Here is a 23,436-nt window from a genome sequence, read left to right as displayed (position 1 = left end):
AAAAAGATCCAAGTTTTAAATGGCAATGTTACAGCAAAAGGAAAACAAGGGTGGGGGAGAGACCCACACCGTCTGTCTTCTTTCGTGTTAATTCCATACGTTTGCGTATAAGTGGAGCCACGTTGTCCTCAAGGACGGAGCCTAAGTGAGGCAGGAAGAAAAGTGGAAACTGACTAATTGAGCTGGAACTACGGTACCATTGCTCCTTTAAGGACTGGAGACTGGGTATTAGCTCGGCCTCCTTCCCAGCCCACCTCTGAACTCTGATTGACAGGGCGCCGCGCGAGGAGGAGCTGAAGGAGGCCGAGGAGGAGGTGCAGGGAGGAAAGTAGGGGGAGGAGGGGCCGTCTTTTCTCTGATGGCCAATCAGGGGAGTGGGGCGGGGCTCCAGGAGCCCTCCTCCCTCCTTCTCTCCCCCGCCTCCTGGCTTCCCCGCCCCCTCCTCCCTTTCCTCTGCCTCCTCCCCTCTCCTCCTTCTCGTCCTCCTCCTCCTTCTCCTCCTCCTCCTCTCAGGCTGTGGTTTTTCTGTATATGTTTCTGGAGTCCTGAGCCTGAGCTAAACAAAAGCAGGAGGCTGACGGGGCTGCTGGAGTTTGCAGAGACACGGAGGAGGAGAGAGCCTGTGCTCTGCCTGCCGCCGCGGCTGGGGGAGATCTGGCTTTTGCAACAGCCCACCCCCTTTGAGATCACTCTGGCCCGGAGTGGGGGTGGGGGGCAGCGGGGGGTGGGGGGGAAAGTTTGCATTGCAATCCCCCTGCCTTCCTCTCCTTTCTCCCGATCAATGCATATTTGCAAAAGGATTAAGCCACAGATTTAAGCGCCGGGAGCCCATTTCTGCCTTGCAAAGGAGACGGGACTGAAAAACCAAAAGCCAGCTCTGATTTCTTTTCGTCAAGTGGGAAGGTGGTTTATTTTTCTTGCTTTTTGGAGTCAACACCCTTCCCCACCAGCCCTTATCCCCACCCTCACCCCGCAACCCCTGCACGCCCCCCTCCCCCTCCCCACTCCCCATCCTCCCACCATCCTCTGAAGAGGCAAAGGGATTTTTTTTTTCTTTTGGTCTTCTTTTTTCCCCCCTTCCCTGTTTATCCTGAAAAGGATTTGAAGACAGCTTGAAGGATAAAAAGCCTTGGTGCTTCCCAGGAGCCGAGCCGAGGAGCAGAAGAGGAAGAGCCGGGGGCTGCCGTTGCCTTTGGAGATGGACGAGCAGCCCAGGCTGATGCATTCCCATGCTGGGGTCGGGATGGCCGGACACCCCGGCCTGTCCCAGCACTTGCAGGATGGGGCCGCAGGGACCGAGGGGGAGGGCGGGAGGAAGCAGGACATTGGAGACATTTTACAGCAAATTATGACCATCACAGACCAGAGTTTGGATGAGGCGCAGGCCAGGTGAGATGGAAGCTTTTCTTTTCCTTTCTTGGGGTTTTTTTGTTTTTCTCCCTCTCGCTGGGGGAAACAATGGGAACCGAATCACCACAGCGCTTTCTTTTTAAAGGTTATTTCTTTTCCCATTTTGACGAGCAACTATATGGCGGAGGAGTAAAATTTGAAGGAGCGTTGTTATCGAAAGTGTAATCGCCCATGCCATGATGTGGCTGTGTGTGTATATGTATATATTGTGTGTGTGTGAGTGAATATAGAGGTAGTCATATATATCCACACGAACACTCAGGCACGACGAAAATCCTGCCAACTGATCCAAAAGCGGCCCTCGGCACTTTTTTTTACTGCTTTAAAAAAGTATCAGAGAGAGCAGAATTGTCAAGTTTTGAACAGCATTCCCTGCCTTCTTGTTGAGGGACTCCGTAACCTTACAAAATAAAATGTCCCAAGAACACTTTATTTGCAATTTTAATTGACTCCCTACCTAATTCAGAGACTTGATTTTCTTTCCTGACATATCCCTCCAAAATTAATTTTTATCTTTTCCCCTTTCTCCCCCTACTTAAAAAAAAAAAAAGAGAAAAGGGCAATTCTTTGTCAGTAGTTGTCAGCTATTCAGGAAATATTTTGCATTCATTTAATTCTGTTTTCAAAAAAAGCTGATGGAAAGACAAGAGAATTTTGCTTTTAGACATATTTGTCAGTTTTAAGAGACTCAGATATGTAGTTTAACTTTATTGTCTGTTAATTTGGGTCTGTTTACTAACCTTCCGTGGCACAGAATGTCTGGTCCTTTAAAAAGGGGTGGGGGGTAAAAATCAAGCATGCTCTTTTTCCCATGCTTCTTCCAGGACCACTTAGAAGGCAACTAAATAGAAATGAAGGGATGTGTGCATTTTATATGTTTCAACCCTATAGGACATGATGATCTGTACTAAGGAAACATAATAAAGAAGCTGTGTGGCTTCTCAACTTAATCCACTGCCAGGTATATAGTTCTTCACTCTAGAATTTTACCGTCAATTGTCTTTCAAAATAAAACATAAACTAAATGGCAGCCCACTAACAGCTTGCCCAAGGCCCATCTCGAAAGGAAGAATTTTAAAAATCTAATGATCACATATGTCTATACAATTACCCAGCTTTGTGAAATCTCAGAAGTAGTTGGTTTTTTAAACATAGATACACAATTCTTTTACCTCAAATGACTTAGTTGTATGGAAAACACATCATTATATATATATTTTTGTCTAAGGGAAATAGGAATTTGAGGTGAGAAAATAAGCAGTTAAAAGCATGAATGTTATGAATTACACTCTTATTTTAGCTGCAAGCACATGCAACATGTAAACTCAAAAGTGTTGAGGTTTATGGGGGCTTGAAAACTTGGAATGCTCAAAGACTGGAACTATTCTACATTTTTTAAAATAGAGGAAAGTTGGCAGAAATTAATTGGTGTTCTTTTTGAATTTTATTATCCGAAGAAAAGCTAATAGGTATGGGAAGTGGGAGATTTCCCACTGGTAATCTGAGTTTGAATTGGAACAAATTTCTCCATTACATTGTTCCAGAAAAATAAACTCAGGCATAGCAATAAACTGGTTTAATAACAAGTTTGTGAAGTGGAAGGGGCCGGGAAGATTGGAGACGGACCACTTTCCTGATGTTTAGTGCCGCTCCTTCTTGGTAAAACTGAGGACAACCGTGGCTTGGCGGGTCCCCCTTTTAATGGCCTAGAGATCAGATACAATTCTGGGATAGGGAAATTTTCTGTTCTCTCCCTGTACCATCATTGATGTGCTGTGGAAATGCAGTATTTCTGAAAAAAACCGTGTAGAGTTTGCATTTATTTTTATTTGTATTTTTTTGCATTTGGGCCTGTATCTAAGAAGACAATTATTGAAAACTGTTTTAAAAGGCCCCCAAAGAAGGCTTTGATACGTTGAAGTCTTTTCCACCTTATTCTCACCCCGCAGGAGAACTAAATCACCACTAAGCTTTCTTTTTGGTTAAACAATGTAACTCTACTTAGCAAATACTGCATCTTTTTCCTTTTCTTAGTCACACCTTCATAATGTACATTTATTATTTACAAAGTAAACCATTAGTATTTTAGACAGGATGTATGTGTTTATTTTGATACTCTTGGATTTTGAGCTTATTACTCCTCTGCTGTACAGTATATAAAGCATGCTTCTCGTTTCTGTTTTTCATGAGGATGTGTGTCCATTTTTTAACTTTCAAAGGGATTAAGAAAGAATTGCCTGTGCCAGAGGTCTCCATTTATCTTTACACATTAATTTTAGTTGGTAAACAGAATTCCCTTAACTAATAGCTGATAGGATCAGTATTTTGTTTCCAAAACAGTATCCTCCTGCTAAGTGCTTCCATAGTAAAATAAAGGGAAAGGTATTGTTTTGTTTCTCAAGTGCATTCTGAATTCAGACACACACTACAGCCAGGTAAATCACTAATCCAAAAGGCAGGATTGTATTTATTTTTTCCCCAATGGGTACAAGGTCCTAATTGTAAATAATTGAATTTCAACACCTGCAAATAAGCGGTGTGTGCACGAGAGGCATAATGTGAACACAGAGAAATGAATTTATTCCCCATATGGGTATGTTTGCCCCCTGGCAATGCATTTCCATACTCTTTAACTTGGGGACTGAAATTTTATAAATTGACAGTTCTACTCAGAAGACCTTTCAAGCATCTTGTGTTTATGAGAATACAGGGGCATCTGCGGAATGAATTCGAACACATGGATGAATTAAATTTGAAAACACACACACAGACCAACAGGCAGACAGCTCCTAGGCTGTGGTGGTTGCATAGTTTATACAAAACTGTTAACCCGTGCGTTTGGCTTTGCTTTATTTATTGCCCCGGATAGGATTATTGGTTTAAGAATTTCACTTTGATTAAACTACTTAAAAAAAAAAACCTCTGCCTAAACGGGCATAATTTAGGTTAGTTCTGTTCTGTAGTTGAGTCCCTACTCTCTCCCTGCTAATTAACATTATTTCTTTTTCTATGGTGGGACTCCGTATATTAAGTCATAAAACAGTTGAAGCATGCCACAGAGTTATGCTTGATATATAATTTTGGCTAAATGTTCACATTTTGTTCCCCTGTGCATTATCAGCAGTTTGATCTTGAAAGTCCACCTAAGCTATTATGTTGTTATTTCTTTCTTGCAGAAAACATGCTTTAAACTGCCACAGAATGAAGCCTGCCTTGTTCAATGTCTTGTGTGAAATCAAAGAAAAAACAGGTAGGAATGAGATTCCAACATTTGGGCATTTTCTTTGGCCCATTGACTCACTGAACCCATTATTTAAATATTAAAATTTCAGAATAGAAGTCCTCTCAAGATTGATCTCATATTCCAATAGGAAGTCCGAGTGGCCCTGCTTCCTGTAAAAGAAAGCACCAAGTTTTCTTGACAGCTATTGTCAAGCATTACTGGTTTATTCTCTTTAACTCTCTTCCTGGCCTCTTTGAAACTGGGGCTAAAATATAGGTTCTGAAAGGAGATTTGTAGAATAATGTGCCTTTGGGGGAAAAAATATGAAAGTAAAAGTCCATTTCCTGAAGGAGTATATTTTGGCCCATATTTAAAAGCCTATTTTTTGGGAGTTTGGGCATGAGGGCTAAACTGTTTAAAGTTTCTTTTTCTTTTTTTCTTGTAATCACAAGAAGCAGCAGGCTAGGGGTTCTCAGCAGAGTGCTGTCAAATACCTTTGTGAATGCGCCATACAACATCAGGTTATCGGTGTTCGAGTGCCCTGTGATTTTATACCAGGGAGAATCGTTGGATTTAAGAGAATATCATGCCATGAGATCACTCATTCTGTTGTTTTTCTACTTTCTAGACCTCATATCATGGACTAACACACTTATAACACATCCCAGGAGGGCATTTAAATTTTAAAGCAACAATTAAAAAATAGCAGTCATCAATCAGAGGTATTCTTAAACAACAGATGCTCCGGGAAGGACAGTTAGCAACATCCTCTTGTTTGTTTATTTTAATCCTTAATTTTCCAAAGTGGGTGAATCTCTCCCTTGTAAAAAGAAAGAGTTGAGAAGGCAATCTGAAACCAGGGCATAAAGCTGAGGAACAAGGGGTGGTTATATAATGCGGGAGCTTCTGCTGGCCTCTGACTTGCTCGCTCGCTTGAGAGCAGTGCGAAGTACCTGCCATCCTATTTATTTATTTATTTTTTACAACAAGGAGTGTAACAGTCAATAATTCATATCTAAACCATATAAGCAAGGGCATGACATGAATGAAAGTGACAATAAATATGATTGCATGCCCGGTTGATATACATTGATAGTTACACATAAAAAAAGGGGGTGGGGGGAAGAGGGCACACAGAGTGATTTTCTTTTTGCCAGCTCTCTGGGTTTCTTTTTAAAAAAATAAATAGTTTCAAGATGTGGCTGTTGATGGAAGATGTAATTATTTGGGTTTTGAAATGTATGGAAAATTAGTACGCGGCTCCTTTGTTGGATGTTATTTGTGTTGTGCATAACATCCTAGACAAAGCACCTGACCAGGGATGTTGAGACCCTAAGCCTTCCAGGTTGCCTTGCCAAAGCCTAACCTTATTGCAAAGCTGTTAATTGCATTATTTTAGCCGTGAGACACCTTTTCAGAGATTTATGGATTGTGCATACAAATATCAAAAGAGCTTTTTCAGTTTGTCACACTTTTTAGTTTTTTTTTTTCTATTAGCCCAGAGCAGGAAACCTTAAGTGTGTATATATTTTTTTCTCTTCTCTTCTTTTTTTCCTTCCCATTTTTTCTCTTGATCTCTGATGCTTATTTACTTTGAATATTTGATTTGTAGGAATTTGTTTCTAATCGAGTATGCGTTCCTGCTGATCTTGATTCGTAAAATGTAGAATCAGGATATAAAGGCATATTTGATAATCTACGCTAAAGAGGTTATTTTTGAAGACACTTTATCAGATTTTTATTGAAAGGAAAGGTCGTCAGGGCACTTAAGTGTATATTGAGGCCAAAGTGTTTAATTCTAGTCTTCTAATTAAAACCTACTGAGGCAGTAGATCAAAGTGGGTGGGTGTGAATAGAGATCTGGTTCTGGTGTGAGTTAAAGAGTTTGCTCCTTATCCATATTGGCTAAAGTATGGTGATAGGAAGCAGCTATATTGGTCAAAATAATACTCTGAAGGTGGAATTTATTGTTGGACTGTATATTATATTTTTTACATTTTCTATTGAATGACGTTAACGTTTGGAGATTTTTAAAAATCTAAATTAAGGTTTTGTGTGTTGTCTCTAGTCTATTTTAAAAAAATAGTTTATTGAGGACTATATATTGAAAATGATAAGGATCAATGCCCCCGTGTTAAGGGCAAATACACACACACACACACACACACACGCAGAGTTGTGGAATGAGAGGGCACCCATGGGTAAAAGTAAGACAAAAGAAAGAAAGAAAGAGAAAAGCTTTCCTCCTTATTCCTCACCTTGTATGTTGGAAGGATTAAGGGGAAGGAAGAAACCTCTTCTGGAATGTTGAGTGTTCTGTGTTAAAGGTAGGAGACAACTGTGGTGTGTTGAAAAGAACCCTTTGATTCTAAAGCACGATTACTCCATTACTCAGGCTCTGCCTGACCCCCATTCGACGGGCCAGCAGACCTGCCATGCACTGGATGTGTCGGAGACACATAAAGTATCTGTAAAGTTGTAGGAGCTTTTTTTTTTCCCTCTTGATACAAAGCTAGTGGAAAGATCGCTTAGGATGCTCAGTTCACATACATTCCTTCGTGGTTTTGAGACTTTCCTACTGGTATGCTGAAGCCCCTTCGCATGTAATGAGTATTTCTGAGCTTCCATCTCCAGCACTGGCGAGGTTCCTTGATGCAGGATGGGCTTCGTTCGGTGGTCTGTCTTCTCTCACGAAGTTCACACATGGGGCTCACCTAGGTCTTTAGAAGGAAAGGCACGACTCTGAGAGTGGCCTGCTCATTGCACTCATTTGCTGCTTTTGTGTTTTTTTTTTGGTCAATGACATTATTTGGAAAACTCAGAAATAAGTAGGAAAACTAGTTGACTGTCTTGCCAACCTTTTGGAACTTTAGAGAAACACACGTGCACAACACCCAAGGTAGGCGGCACTGTCTAAATTACAGTTGATTGATGGGAATTTAAGTCAGAAATTACTGTGGGGATATTGGAAAAAAAAAAAAAAATGAACCCATGTGTCTTCTTGCTTCAGAGTGTGGGTAAGTTTTTATTTTGATACTTTTTTTGGCTTTTTTAAATAAATGCTAAGAAAAAAGGATGCCCGCAAAATACTCGGCGGTACTCTCAAACAACAGCAAGACAACCCTGTCGAGACCTACACCAATGTGTTTTTCAAAAGTGGCTTTTATTTGCTTGCTCCTTCTGGGAACATAGAGGTTTTTAATATAGAGTTTTGGACTATTTAATATCTCACTTTCTTTTTCTTTTCTTTTTTTTTTTTGAAAGCCATTTGTTGTTTTCTAACAAATTAGCAATAGGCTGTTTTACATACATGTGTATGTGGTTGTATTGGGGTTGATGGGATAGAAGAGAGGGAAAAAAGTCAAACATATTGCATTTCTTAAAAAGACCTTGAATATATTTTTAAATGTTTCTTGGTTTTTTTTTTTCCTTTTATGTCAAAACTCATGCAGGTTTAAAAATTAGGAAAACATGCGCAAAAAATTGGGTGCCATTTACTAAGGAGAGTATTTATAGATAGCAATGAGTAGCTGGAATTGTTGTGAATGGTTTTAATTTTAAAACATAGCAGCTATCTGTGGCGCTTTTCATCCCGTTTTCCTCTGCGTATTATCTGTACTGAAGTTAACTCAAATCAAGTCACTGAAGGAGGTTAAAAAAATTATTTTTCTTGCCTCCTTAACACCCTTCGTTCTCTCTCTTTTCTTTCTTCTCTGTGTTTAATTAACACCCCCATTACAGAACTGTAGTTTTGTGTTTTTGTTTTTAAATCTACTACTGTATTTCACTTCTGACACCCTCCCGTATTATTCTCGCCTGCCACTTCTTTGTAATGGAACGATTACATTCTGGGACTTCTACTTGTCTCCTCTTTATAGCATTGGGGAATAATGTGCGTGTGTGTGTGTGCGTGCGCGGTGCATGCATGCACACGTGTCTGTGTGTTTGTATATGTAGGTGCACGGGGCACTATGGAAGGAGGCCGTGTATTGCAGGGAAATACTTCTGATGGTCTTAGGCCTTGCACGGAGAACTGGAGTGAAATAACTTTTAGACCATTTAGAGCTGCTTCTGATCGGATTCCTTTTGGGGGCGAAGTGGCAGGAGTGACTTTTCCTAGAAGTTCATCTATAGCAAGCAAATGCAAAAACTTTTTCTTGCTGATGAGGGGATTCAAGATTTGGTCTTTCTCTTTTGGGGGGAAGGGGCTGAGAGAGAGAAAAGGGGTGCAAACGAAGGGAAGGCACAAGCCAGTTGTCCTTGAACGCTGCCTTTCAGGCACAGCGACGTGTTAAGGCAGAAGTAATGTGGTTAGACTATATGTTATTTGTTATAATCTGGATATAAGCTATAGTCCTACAGTAATAGGACTCTGTGAGAGACAGGATGTGAGCTTCTGATGTGTCCCTTCTCTCTAGTCACTTTTGTGCGTTCCATTTTTAGAAGTGGGTTTAGACAAATTCTGGCATTTGAAAGGTGGGGAGGAGGCTACAAAGAACCATTTGGACATACCTACCAGAATACGACTTTTGGAAATGTGGTGTCATTTCTTCTAACGATAGGAGTGTCTGTGAGGATTGGAAATGAGAGAGATTTCGGTTAAACTGAGGAGACTGGAAGAGGATTCGTGAGAAGGAAAACGCAGAGAGAGACTTGTGACCCAGGAAGTGTGGGGTGTGGGGAGCCGCGAGCCGGGAGCAGGGAGGCTGTGCGTTCCCGGTCGGGTGGCAGGTTGCACTCCAGCTAGCCGGCCGAGGGGGGCATTGCTTGCTTGTGTAGTTAGCTCCATGCTGGGGACCAGGCCTTTTCACAGGCTTTTGCCCCTGTGTTCTACTGACATCCATGAACTTTTGGTTGTTGTTGTTGGCAAAATTACAAAATACGCCTAAACAAGCAAACAAACCCAAACCTGGATATTGAACATATTTAAAGAGGAAAGCATTTTCATTTTAATTTAAAGCATAAGCCTGGCTTCTTTCGAGACATCATTTACCTGCATGCCTTAGGAAAACTTGGCATTATTTTGGTTTCAAACTTCTTTTAGATGTCTACTGTTATATTTTGAACTTGGTGAAGTAAACCTACATATACTTTTATTCCTTTTCCTTTTTACAGAAAAAAAATTCACCCAAACCGCCACGTAATAGAGGCAGTGTCCTAGGTCAAGCTCCCAAAGATAGCTCTTCTTTAGTTTCCTATGACCCTGAGAGCACCCCGGCCATTTGCATTGCCATTTCAGCCTGGGTTAGAGGAATATAGTAATTCTGGCTCCACCTCTGCCCCTTATCTGAGACGATGTGGCAAGGTCTAAGGAATGCAACAATTGATAAATAAAGTAAGCAGAGGATTAATGAGTTGTTTGCAGAGTGTTTTGAATTCCCTGGGCTATATAAATAAAAGGTGCTGTATTTTCTATAATAAATTATCTCAGGACTCATATCCTGTTCCATTTCGTAGGATGACATTGTATTAACTCTTTCAGGCCAATAGTGGAAACGGGTCTCCTAGTATATAATTAAGTAATATGGTAGTCACTAGTCTCTCATGAAGAGAATCTCTGGTCGAGTCTTTTGGGCTCATCTGCATCTTAGATATGTCACTTTTTAGAACTTGGCAGAGTGACTTCCAGAAAAAAAAAAAAAAGTGCAGTTGTAGACTGTCATAAGATTATAAAAGCTATCTCCTTTTATGGCAGAATAAGGTCAGTAGTGACTTCCCAGAAGGTTTTCTTAGCTCTGACAGCTCTGTTTCAATCTCTCAACTGTTGGTGGAAATCAAGATTGCAACAGGTAGAAAAATTTATCCTTTATGGTTTAAGGTCATACATTCAACCTCATCTTCCACTGACACTTTTGTCGTTATGTGGGTACTGAGATGGATGCCTCATACCTGTACCAGTTCTGGACCTACCAGGAAATAGTTATAAGATGATAGGCAAATTGGGTAAATAATTTTAGGAGAAGCTATAATAGTTGTGGTTAAGGACTTGGTCTCTGAAGCTAGACTGCCTGGGTTTGTATTCCAGATCGCCTGCTTTATAGCTGTGTGACCTTATTCAAATTACCAAACCTCTCTGTGCCTCATTTTCTTCATCTATAAAATGGAGATAATCTGGTACCTATTTTAGGGGGTTGTTGTGAGGATTCAGTGAGGTAATACATGTAAATTACAGTGCCTGGCATAGAGTAAAGAGTCAATAACTCTTAGCTTTTATTATTTCTGGCCCTGTTTCCTTATATGAAAAAGAGAGGCTTGCACCAGATGGTCTCTAAAGACCAAGCCAATTCCAAGACTCTGTGATTCTGTACTGAAAAGAGACAAAATTGCTGAATTTAAGATTTGCTTTCTTTTGTTTCTCTCGCCATTCTCTTAAAGTGAGAATTAGCCGTATCTGGCCAAAAGGCTGGAACTAGGTTGGAAGAAGAGGGGGAAAAAAAAAGAATAGGTAAGAGCTAGGACAAAGGTTTTTAATTATCTGCTGTCTGGACAACACCCGCTGGAAAAGCTACAATGGCGTGGATTAGCGATGATGTTTTCTTAGCATCAGCAACTGAGATATTATGTAATCATAGTTAAAAATATTTTCCTTCTGAAAACGCATAAGCCCATCCATTCCACTCACAAAGTTTCAAAGCAGAAAGTGAGTTTAGGGCACCCTGACCTCTTCCTGTCTTCTTAGTATGTTCCTTATTTAGGAAAAATTTTTATCTTCGTCATAATGACAGTCTTGATACATAGTAAGTTTATTCTTTTTTCTACAGCTTTCTTGAGATATATTTCAAACACCATGAAATTCACCCTTTCAAAGTGTATAGTTTAGTGGTTTCAGCCTATTCACAAAATTGTGCATCCATCACCACAACCTAAATTTAGAGTGTTATCCTCACTCTTCAGAAAACCCAGTACGCGTTACCAGTCAGTTTATATTTCTCCCTTTGCCTAATCCTAGTAACCACTAATCTCTGTCACTATGAATTTGCCTATTCTGGACATTTCACATAAATGGAATCATACGGTATATGGTTTGTTACTAGTTTCTTTCGCTTAGCATAATGTTTTTAAAGTTCATCTATGCTGTGGCATATATCAATACTTCATTCCTTTTTAGAGGCAGATAATATTCCATTGTATGGATATACCACATTTTGTTTATCCACTAATCGGTTAGGTTGTTTCCATATGTTGTTGCTGCTATGAATATTTGCATACAAGTTTTGTGTGGATGTTTGTTTTTATTTCTTTGGATATATACCTAGGAGTGGAATTCTGGATCATGATAACTCTGTGTTCAGCATTTTGAGGAAGTGCTGCACTGTTTTCCAGAGTGGTTGTAGTAGGTGTGTATTCTTAGGTCATTTTGTGGATGACAGTGAGTTTTGTCTTCAGCACTCCCAGCCTTCCATTTTTTCAACCTTTTTCTCCAGTGAGGTTTCTTCTCCACGTTTAGGGCTCTGCTGTATTTTTTGTCTTTTTTGATCAAGAAAAAATATTTTGATCAATTTATTAGAATTGAAATGTGCATGATCAGGATTTATGTAAAACCTCTTTCACAGCTATTTGTGTTTTAAAGAGAAAAAAAAAAGTAAGTCAAAGGAATGAATCTCTACTGCAGGGAATTCAGATGTCAGGTTCCTGGAGAGGAGGACTTTTGCAAAAAGGATTGGACAATTTTTTGAATAGCAATCCCGTAGGATAGAGAAAGTGTGGACTTTGAGGCAAACCAACCTCGATTCGAATCCTAGCTTGTCGAGTAACATTAGTAAGTTGTTTGATTTAACAGGGCTTCAGTCTCCTCCTCTGTACAGTGAAGATAATAATACCACGTAGGGTTGCTGGAAGGACTAAGCAGGACAATATAGAGCACACAGTTCAGTGAGTGTGTTCAAAAAATGGCAACTACGGTTATTTTTCTGAAACCACATGGCAGAGTGGTGACCATCCCTCTCATTCCTTTGGCTCCGTCTGTCAAGTTGAGTGTTCTATAAGCTCTTGCCCAGGAGGTTTCGAGGCTCAGGGAAATGCTTCCTGACCCTGCTTTTAAATGCTTTAAATGGTTGTCTCTATGAGACAGAGACAAGTCTAGGGCTCAGCAAAAGGCATCCCAACGCTCCTGCACCCCGCTCCTTCAATCCTAGACTGTAGGGAGAGAATCCCACAGAACAGTGCTGTTCAGTGAACACATATATAATTTTTAATTTAAGGCTTTCCATTTTCTAGTAGCCCATTAAAAAAAAGTAAAAAGAAACAGCTAAAATTAATTTTAAGAATACGTTTTATTTAGTCCAGATATATCTACAATATTTCAACATGTGATCAACATAAAAATTAATGAGATATTTTACTTTCTTTCTATGCGTGTACTAAGGCTTTGAAACGCGTTGCGTGTTTCACATTTACAGCATGACTTCCGTTTGGACTAGCTGGACTTCAAGTACTCAATAGCCGCATGTAGATGGTGTCTACCGTATTGGACAGCCTGGCCATGGAATGATTGTTCTGGCATAAACTTTTGTTTTGTTCCTTTTTTGGTGTAGTTTGCACACTCTAAGGAAGACACATGGTTGTTCCCTACTCAAACTTGATCTGGTAGTCCTGTGGCAATTGAAATTTGTTCCTGATGGATAGCCATCTTCCAGAGTAAAGCATATCTAAGGCATCTCTTTCTGGGAGTGTCCCACTGCTGGGAGCTGGGACAAGCTGGTTCCCGGCTACCTCCTCTTTTTTGCTGCTTTCGTTCCCTAACTCCCTGTTTTATGCTTTGTTTCCTTATTCTTAACAAAATCTGAAATGTTGCCTAAAATAGAATGAGTGGGTGGAAGCAGCCACCTTGTTTTCTATAGCTAGAATACAATGGAACCAAGTACAGAGGACTGTGACAAAAGTTCACTGGACCCAGAGGCAGGAGTTCTCAGGCCTAACGCCGACTGCCTCCAAGTTTGTCTGTTATTTTGAGAATGCCATTTAACCTCTTGGTCTCGGGTTTCCACACCCATCGAATGGGCAGCTCTCGAGAGCCGCTAATCTGACCCCACATTCCATGGATCATGAGCCCCAACATGGTCCCTGCCAAGGTCTGGCTTCATAGGACAGAAGGCAGGTGGAGCGTTTATACGATAAAATTCTTTTTTCTTGTTATGGCAGTTCTAATTTATTCTGTGCCTCCTTATATCTATTCTAGACAGGCATGTAAAACTGGTTATGGTGATGGTAAAGCTGCCTCCATCAGTCAAGTTGAATTGGAGATGGCAAACTGGGAGGGGAAAAAAATCACTGGTTTTTTCTTTTTTTTTAATTAAAGCCTTCAGCATTACATTTACAAGGCCAGTTGGAGGCCAGTCCCAGTTTAATCCACCTTGTTGACTCTATGACTGAATGCAAATAATGTTTCTTTTGCATACTATTTGTAGCTGTTGGATTCTAGACTGGAAATTGCTTTTGGAAAATCTGAAGATTTACGGCTGCAGGATTGCAAGTGCACTATACCTTTGCAAGTTCATATGGTACAGCCCAGGAAGTCAGGAAACTTGGGTTTTGTTTTCACCTTGGAATCTGGAGTTACTTGTTCACCGTCTGCCTCAGCTGAAATACTAAGATAATGTCTGTTTCCCACCTAACTGACAGTGAGGCTTCTGGAAACTTAAAGTGAGGATATTTACAAAGATGTTTGACTCTCCTTAAGAAAGTGTGGTCCAGTAAGTGTGAGAGAGAAGTTCTGTATTTGTCGAGTTTTGAGACTGGGTTGAATCTGCCAGTAGGTCAAAGGAATAAATTTACCTAGTGGCCTTTGCTGGTAGGGCCGAGAGAGAGAGAGAAGTCAGTCTTTTTTTGAGGAGTTTAGAGGATTTGAGACCAAGTGTTGTCACTGTAAGAGAATCCTCCTTATAATTCTCATTGTTAATAGAATTGAAAGTTTGCATTTATCTTTTGTCCCTAACAAAGAAAGCCTCTCAGCGACCCCAATGATGAGCCCAGCCTACATCCATTCTGAAAGGTTCTCTATGGATATGAGGGTGTAGACGTTAATTCCTTTCTACAGAATTTGCATGCAGAGGCTCTAGGGCCGTGCACCCTGCTTACATTAATAAACATTTAAAAACAAAGCGCGGGCAACGCTGGCACAGCTTTCCTTTGTGTGGCCCGCTTACTAGGGTGCCTGTAATCCCTAACCCCTTGCGAGGGAAATGCCTGGGTGGGTGCGGGTGGGTGGTGATGCTGCGCGCGGCACCGAGTATAAAGGCCGGAGAAGTAAGCACATCGTGTGAGGAATAAATTAAAGCAGCTTCGTCTTGAGGCCAATTAAGGGGGAAAGGAAAAACCCACGACAGCAACAGAAACCAAGAAATGAGAGAGCGTGCTTGCTTAGACCAAGTGAAAAGGAGAAATCGGCGTCGTCTGGAAGGAGTTTAAGGGGATGCATCACAAAATAAAACTTTTGGAACTTAAGAAAATGCGAAGAAACAGTGGAGGAGCCAGGGAGCGAGCCACATGGCCTTGTGCTAAGACGAGAGGCCCCTTTTAGGCAGGATCCTAATGTTGCGGGCTGGGCCTTGGTAGCCGGCGCCTGGGTCTTGCTGCAAGCCCCCGCACGACTCGCCTTTCCGAGGAGGTGCCTAGGGAGGCCGCGAAGCCCCCTCGCAAAGCTGTGGACCTCACCGCCCGGCTGATGCACGCGGCAAAAGGGACGCTTGGCAGCGCCGGGCCGCCAGCTCCACGTCGCCCTCCCGGGGCCTCGGCTGCGCCCGCGCTGCCGTTTGCTCTGGGTTGGGGGACCGGAACCACGTTCCCGCGCGAGCCCCGAGCCCCCAAGGCCCCCGGCGCGGGCTGCCCGCTCTGGGACCGGGAAGCCAAGTGTCCCTGGAGTGGGGCTTGGTTGTGGCTTCAACATTTCCCTTTTCTTTGGCTCCATCCCTCCCCCGCCACCTCCTCTATCCCCGCTGACCTCACTCTCCTTTCTCTTAGAGGGTGGCAGGAGACGACCCCCGCCCCCCAGGGGAAAAACACTGTGGGGAGCCACCCTTCCTTTTTAAAATACCTATCAGGATGGGCTTGGACGCTCACAGCCACAGCGATCAGAGCCTCCGAGTGAGGGAGTGAGGGAGTGAGGGTGCCGGCGGCCTGTCCCCAGGGAGCCGGGCCCAGGGTCTGCTCCTGCACTGGGTCTGAGCCGCATTTTCGGTACGCAAAGTGCCCGTGCTGTGCAGACATCGCTGGTGGTGGTTTTGCATACAGAAGTGAAATTTAGAAGGCAGCGTGTAAGCACGTGGGTGAGTGTGTGTGTGCGTGCGCGCGCACTCACACGGACGCATGTTAATTTGTATCTCTCTTCGTCGTTGGTCCTGTGTTGTTTCCTCTGTGTTCCATAAATACTATTCCGGTTGATGGTTTATGGTATTGAATGAATCAAATCACATCATCTGAAGTTGCTGCAGAAACCCTCGTTCTTCTCTCTCTCTCCGCTCTTAGAGGGAGCACGTCATTTTCCCCTGGGGAGATTTTTAACCCAAAGAACCTTGATGTACTTTAAACAGCATTGACATTTGTTTTTGTTGAGCTTGGTCTGATTTCTCTAACACTTGAAGAAGGTTTGGGGCCTTCAGACATACCCACTTTCTTATATGGCCGCTTGTCTTCTCTCAGAGGAATGTCTGAAGGGGCCGCAAGCTGCCTTACTTTTGCAAGTTTTCCAAAAATAGAGGATTAATTTTGGTAATTTGTACCCCTCCTGCCCATATACACATAGTTGCTTCCCCTCCCCCATCTAGCCTGCTGGAGCCCAAGGCAGGAAGGGGCTGTCGTCATGCTCATGCCTAAGCCATATTACTTTATTTTTCTTCTTAGAAAGTTACACTAGGAAAGATGTTCTTGATGTGTGATTATTATTCTTAAATGGATTCTCATGCTTTCCTTTTATTGCTGTTACAGCCTCGCAGAGCAATGACCGGGTCCTACAGTAGACCCTCCAGAAACTTTCTATTGAATGAATGTGCAAGAGCTACAAGTCAGAAAGGTTGAATTCCCTCATTACTTAGAAAATCTATGAATTAATTCTCCCTCTCAATTTCCACCAGCCCGGTCTCTGATCCACCAGCTGAAGAATCAGGCCTATTATTAATTTCGCAGGATGAGTTTCTCATCCCAGTGACTCTGGGGGAGAGGATGCAAGGGTCATTATGTAGGTTGAGAGTTCACATGTTACTTCTGACTGTTACAGATGTTGTAGCTAAAATATAAGAGTAGCAATAATCATACCAGCAACAGCCATAATAAAGAATGAAAATAATTGCTTCCCTCTGCTCCTGATTTGGACCCCCGCACCCTCCTACTCATTAACTCTACCGTGACTCCTCCATTTCTAGGTGTTTCAGATTCTTGATAACCACAGCTGTGGATTAACCTCCTAAAGGCTTACACTCAAGAGAGAAGCATCTTCCTAGTGGCTTCCATTTGGGCATAAATATGCAAAGATTGGTCGTCTTGTCAAGATCCCATTTGAATATACCTTCTCCTCACCTACAATGTCACCTCCTGAATGTTGCCCTTCCTGAGTGGAGGTTATAGAGGCCTAATTGTTTTTAAGCAAGTTTGACCAAATATTTTTGAACACCATCTGTTCTGGAGATGTTAGGGGAAAACTCTCATCTCCCACAGGTTGAATAGTAAAAAAGTTAAAAACGAATTACTGTCCTGGTTGGGTTTAGCTTTGCAATACTGGTTAGACCTTTACATTTTCGACCTTCTAGAGGGAATGATGAAATTGCAGTTTGTATTCAATTTTGGTCCATTTATTACTTTAGCAAATATTTATGAAACTTCTCTCTATGAGGCATTATGAAAGAGATTGAGGATACACGTGTGTAAGTTGTGGCCCTTACTCTTAATGAGCTTGCAGCCCAGGAAGGGGCCTCCAGCATGATCGTGAGTTGTGTACCATGGGCAGCAGACTTGCTCCCAAAGCCCTGTGCCCACCACAGGACCATTCCGTGGGGCCAGGAGTGTGGCTGGAGAGGTCATTTGCAACCCAAGTTCATTAACGCTCTGGGTGATATGTGTGGAAGCATGCTTTCTTTGATTCAGAGGTGCTGTTTTTAACTCAGGAAGCATGAGAAATGTTCTGTGTTTGAGTCCTTGCATATTTTGGCCCTCTTGCCTTTCCCTAAACACTGTAACCCCTTTCATTTCCTTCCCTCCTTCCCCCTTTCCCTCTTTCTTTTGTTCCCTTCCTCCCGTCTGGGGGGGCCTCCCCCACTCCCCCAAATTGCTATTTGCCAAACTTGTGACCTGAGACCACTTGGCATTTCCCTGGGATGGCTGGAATTTACCACCCGCTGAATAGGCATTCTGTGACATTTGCTCACCTGGGCAGCTTAAGCTATGTGGTCTGTGTGGAGGGACTGCCGAGAGGAAGTGTGAAATTTACCTCTGTGCTCCGGGGTTCTTGCCAGCAGGGAGACAAACAATGATGCTTTCTAGAAGCTGGAATTAATTTTTATCATGGCACACATATATAGTTATATATATTCATACACACATTTATTATGTATTCCATAAATGCATGTAGACAATTTGTGCATTATCTGTCATTCTCTAGTCATTATTTTAACAAATTAAATTTTCATGGTTAGCTTCATCTTTCATATTCATACCCTCCCCTTCCACAGCCACCTTCTTTCTTCTTCTTCTCCCTCCCTGCTGGTAGAAGACACTGGGTTAACTTAATGCTCTTTGAGGCCTTCTGCCGTTAGACCTCCTGTCTCCTTAAGGTTTCTGAGACTCCGGTGATTGCTTTCTCATTGTGGCCTGCCCAGTCTTTCTGCTGATAAGGAAATAGCTGCTTGTCTCTTTGGATCAAACTGGTCTACAGGCTTGTTCAGTCCAGTTACTGGGACAGGCCAGCCCTGGAGGCTTCTCCGGCTCTTGGAACATACAGACGCACAGTCTGTCTGTCCTGGCCGTCAGCCGAGGAGGGGAGGCAGGCAGTGTAGATGGTTAAGCTGTTACTTTATACTCATGTCTACTCCGTTCAAGTGATTTGAAGGGAAGAGAGCTCTGGGCCCCGGGCTGCGAGAAGAGTGGTGGTGGGTCATTCTAGGATGCAGCTGAACTGGAGATGTCAGCTGAAGTGATGCTCCTTCCTTCTCTGTGGAGCAGGGAGATCTTCTGTCCACAGGTCGTAATAGCTGACGCACACGGAATGCTGACTACATGCAGAGCTGCTGTTATTACCCTAGTTTTTAAGCTGAAGAAACTGAGATATAGAGAGTTTAATGAACTTCCCTGAAGTCGCACAGCTAATGAGAGGATGAGTTGGGACAGGTTTTAGTCAGGAAGTTTTACTAAATGTAGATTTTTCTACAAATATATTCATTCTCATTGAGTGACAGCCCTTCAAATGGTGGTTCTTCCAAGAAAATCCTGGGGAATCCTACTCAGTTGTCCAAAACCCAAATCATTTGGCTCCACACATCTCTGGTCCTGTTCCTCAGGTACACAGACTTAATTATCCCTTGGCTGTGCTTGGCTGTAAAACATAAGGAAAAGGAGCTAAGTCTAAAATTCTCCTTGGGCCTATTTCCTGATTTCCATTAGGTCTGTACCAGTTTTCTTTTTAGAATCCACCTGATTTCTTTCAGACAATGAGTGACTTGTTTGCATAGGTGGTCTAAAGCTGGACTGCCATATATATATCTCACCTTTTCTAATTTCTCCTGCAAAGCCTGGGGTTTTGACAGGAACATAATGCAAGGTACAGGGTCTTGTTCTTGCACACCCTTCCTGGTCGTGCCATCCTTCTGTCACATCTCCACGGGTGGCCTCCTCCAGGCCTGGGCCTCTCAGATGATTCTAAATGGTACAGATGGGAGCTTCCTTGGTGAGACCTGAAAGGCTCATGTCTCCAGTTGAGAGCCACTCTTGTCAGATTGGCACAGTGAGCAGCTCCATTTTTTGATAAATAGGTGTTCTCGTTTTGAGGAGGGGACAGCTACCTCCTGAGGGAAGTGTGGTCCAGAGGGCAGCCTGGTGGAAAGGACCTGGGTGGAGGTGAAGTCCTGGTGATGGTAACATTTGCAGGGCCTATTATCTTCACATCACCCCAAGTGTCAGAAGGGAAAGAAAGAATTCAAGGTATCCCATGTTTAAATTTATTGCTTAGAAAACAGTATACACCAGGAAGACCTTAATGAAGAAAATTTTGCAAAGGAAAAGAAATTCACCTTTTATCCTGGTGCCCTAGAGCTCGTATCTATTAGCAGCCCCTCCTCCCATGTTTGTATTTCCTCTTTTCATTTTCCTTATGGCTGTATGAGTTTTCCATTTCTTGGAAATGATTGTACTCATGAATGAAATTCTCTTCTGTTTACCAACAAAACCTTTTATGTATCTTATTTATTTATTTATTGCTCATCTCATTTCAAAGAGGAATTCAAGTAGGTTACCAAAAGCTACAAGCAATATGAACAGATTTACTAAATAAATGAGGAAACTAGAAAAGAAAATTGAGGTAGAAAAATAAAAGGCAAAGGAATGTTAGTATATAACATTGCCTGTTTAAGATCCTTTCTCACTGTGGCCTTCCCAGTCCTTTTGCTGGTGAGAAAATAGCTTCCTGACTCTTTGGATCAAGTCTGGGACCTTGTTCAGTCCAGATCCTATAGAGGTTGGCTATAGATTTGATTCTGCTTCCTGGTAGCAAAAGCAAAAAGGGAAATAGGATCAGTTTTCTATTTCAGAGTATTTAGAATTGAAAACAGATCAATTGTTGACCATGAACAAAGTTTCTCCTGTAGTTCCTAATAAGAAGATGCTAAGTGACATGATAAATGTTGTCTTCAACAACATGATGAAAAAAATATTATATTTCATATTTTACCATAGCCCTTTATACATAACCTCCCCACAATACTTGCCAGATTTTAGTATATTTATTGGTTTATGATCAGATTCCCTTATTAGACTAATGAATTTCTGGAAAAGAATGATCAGGGCTTATATACCCAGTGCACAGTACAAACTCAGTTAATATTTTTTTTAATTGAAACACTGTTTTATTTGCTTATGCAAAAAGGAGGAAAATCCACTTATTAACATTTATTGAGTACTTGCTACTGAAAAGAAGGATCAATCAAACGTTTCTGCCCTTGAGGAAGTTATGCTCTACTGGGAATAAATACATCTTAATAGATGCATTGGACTCTAGCTTGATAGGTGCTATGTAACAGAGATGTGAACATTTTGTCTTTTGTGGAATCAGATAGATATAAGATTGCTTAAAATGCACTCTCAATACAGCTAACATCTCCCTTTGGAGTTTGGGTTTGCATCCTTAAGCCAAGAGGGGAGAGAAAACAGAGGAGGGCATCTGAGAGTTTTCTGAGAGGAGAGAGGTGATCGTCTTGCACATTTGCATTTTTACTTACATTCTTTTTGGAGAGAGGGTCCTATCCTGTTCCTTGGCTAGCTAGCCCACCCTCCCTGACCCCGAGGTATCCTGAAGGAGAGGGGGTGAGGGGGGTCAGGCCCCTCTTTTGCTCTCTTCCTAACTTGACCCGGCAGCCTTGGCAGCAACTCTGTGGGTCCACTTCCCATGAGCAGCTGGAGTTGGGCCACCACCGCCATTCCTGTGACTGGCTTACGGAGAAAACACGGGTCCTGAGACCAGGGACAGTGAATGATCCCTGGGACGTACTTGTAAAATAAAGAGTGAAAAGGGCAAACTTTTCTGCCACACTTGGCTTTTATCCAGTTTTGTTAATTTTTAGATGTTCATTACTACACGAATCAGAGAAGAGTTTTACCTTCTTATATCCCTTTCTCCTTCCTTCTCTTTCTTCCTTCCTTTCATTCAAAACCATTTACCCGGCACTTAACTTCTAAGCCAAGCGTCATGGGAAATGCAAGACAGGACCTTGTCCTCAAATTGCTTGCCATTGGCAGAAGAAAGAGAGAGGGCTTCAGGGCAGCTGTTGATCATGGCCTTGAAAGTGACCTAAGGGTAGCATAGTACTGAACCCACAGTGTGCTTGCTCTCAAAAAAGTTTCCAGAAAGATGATTGTAAGATTGTAAGCTTCCCCTTCCAGATGGTAGACTCCTAGGGAACCATGCTGTGTTCATCTCTGCATACCTAGCAGTACCAGGGCTTGGTACGTATATGATGCTCCATAAATGTTAGTTGAAGGAAGGATGGAAAGAAGAAGTCACAGATAATTCATCTAAATCTAAATTTGGCTTTATTTTTTCAGACCGAACCTCTCAAGAAATTATTGCCAAAATTACTACCGTCTGCTGAACTTTCTGTATGTGCTTCTCTGATGTGTCAAAGAATGAGAAGACAGGATGGAAATACCTCTTAGATCTCTTGGATCACTCCAGTGAAGTGCTCCAAACCCAGTGCTCAGAGAGGAAGAGGTTTCAGGTTGGCATCGACCTGTTATTGAAGGAGCGAGAGTTCTTGGATGGCTCCTCTGAGTCTGAGTTTTCTGAGTTATGATCTTGGACTTGGGGTTATGAAGCGAGTGTGGGGTGTCGTGCGGCGTGGGCAGGGGCCGGGAGAGGACACATGAGAACCATGTAAAAACAAGTGATAATCAGATTTAGGAAGCCGGCTAGACGCTGCCTTCCAGCAGGAGAGGCGGCGGTGGGAGGGGCAGCTGCTGCCTTAATTAGTCAATGGCTCAGGTTACGGCACCTTCCCATCCTCAAATTGGCCTGCAAAGCCACCTCCTTTCTCTCTTCCCTCTCCCAAAAGTTAAGCCAACTTTCTTTTCACTCTGTTTGGAGTTTGGGTTTGGATTCTTAAGCCAGGAGGGGAGAGAAAACAGGGAGGATAAGGGCATCTGTGAGTTTTCCGAGAGAGGAGAGAGGCAATTGTCTTGCAGATTCACGTTTTCACTTCCATTCTCTTTTCGGGGAGAGGCCTCTTCCTTGGCTAACTAACCCATCCTTCCTGACCCCATTTTCTGCCCAGTTTTCCTTCTATCTTATCAATTGAAATGTTGGAAAAGGACCCCTCCATTAAATCATCATAATGATAATAATAATAAAATAATAATAATAATAATAACCACCACAAATAAACCAAGAAGTTGGAAGTGGGATTTTTTTTTTTTTCTTTTTTTAGAGTGAAAGAGTTTGTAGACCCTGAGGCCGGGGAATTATTTTTTTTCGGAGGCTCTCAGGGCACACTACCCTTTCCCCACCCCTTCCAATGTGAGCGTGTGTAATTTAAACCTGTCCTTGGGGAGGCGGAAAGGCAGAATTGCCCCCATCTTCCTCACACAAGTCCCCTCCTCCCTCAGTGAGAATTCCTGGTGGGAGTCTGTGATATCTCAAATGGGGCTGTCACTTTCAGGGTCACTCCCTGGGGATGGCCTTCCCCCAATCCCAGTGCAGTTCAGATGTTGCTGAGTGAAGGGTAGCAAGAAGCTCATTTACGCATTTCCCTCCTCATCAGCCCCATTCCTTGTTGGGTCCTGCATTGGCTTGAGTGGCTTTCCTCTTTGGCCTTGTCCTTGGGTGAGGGGGTTGGTCTTAGACAAGGAATCTCACTGTGGGCTTTGAGGAGCTTAAGTAGGTCCTTGAGGGCCAGTCCATTTAAATGAAAACGTCCTAAGTATTTCCTTTGCCTCAGTTTGGAGGCCACTAGAACCACTTCCTTTGTCTGATTCTTTTCTGTGGCTGCTCCACACTCTTTCTCAGCAGAACCACAGTCTTTGCCTTCTTATCTCTGCTCTTCTCAGTTGCCAAGACTCTCACCCTGTGTTGGGCATCTTGGCAGCTAGTAACAATCTATGGGCTAGAAACTTTT

The 23,436-nt window shown here is 42.5% G+C and overlaps 1 protein-coding gene across 7 annotated transcripts in view; it reads left to right on the top strand.

The window, feature by feature from the left end:
* Positions 1 to 437: 437 nt before the first annotated feature.
* The window catches only part of PBX1 (PBX homeobox 1), a 309,428-nt gene continuing 286,429 nt past the window's right edge, over positions 438 to 23,436 (top strand). For 2 of the 7 annotated variants that reach the window (XM_070497722.1, XM_070497719.1), the window contains exons 1-2: positions 554 to 1,389; positions 4,587 to 4,660. In XM_070497722.1, the coding sequence (XP_070353823.1) occupies positions 1,199 to 1,389; positions 4,587 to 4,660 (265 nt within the window). In that variant the 5' untranslated portion in view covers positions 554 to 1,198. Of the gene's footprint in view, positions 1,390 to 4,586; positions 4,661 to 23,436 lie in introns of all 7 variants that reach the window. The other 5 variants (XM_070497718.1, XM_070497724.1, XM_070497725.1 and 2 more) reach the window with 5 other exon arrangements.

Source organism: Equus asinus, chromosome 25 (assembly GCF_041296235.1).
Source record: "Equus asinus isolate D_3611 breed Donkey chromosome 25, EquAss-T2T_v2, whole genome shotgun sequence".
NCBI classification, from domain to species: Eukaryota; Metazoa; Chordata; class Mammalia; order Perissodactyla; family Equidae; genus Equus; species Equus asinus.
Note: the sequence above shows the minus strand (reverse complement) of the source record. Positions and strands in the feature narration are given on the sequence as shown.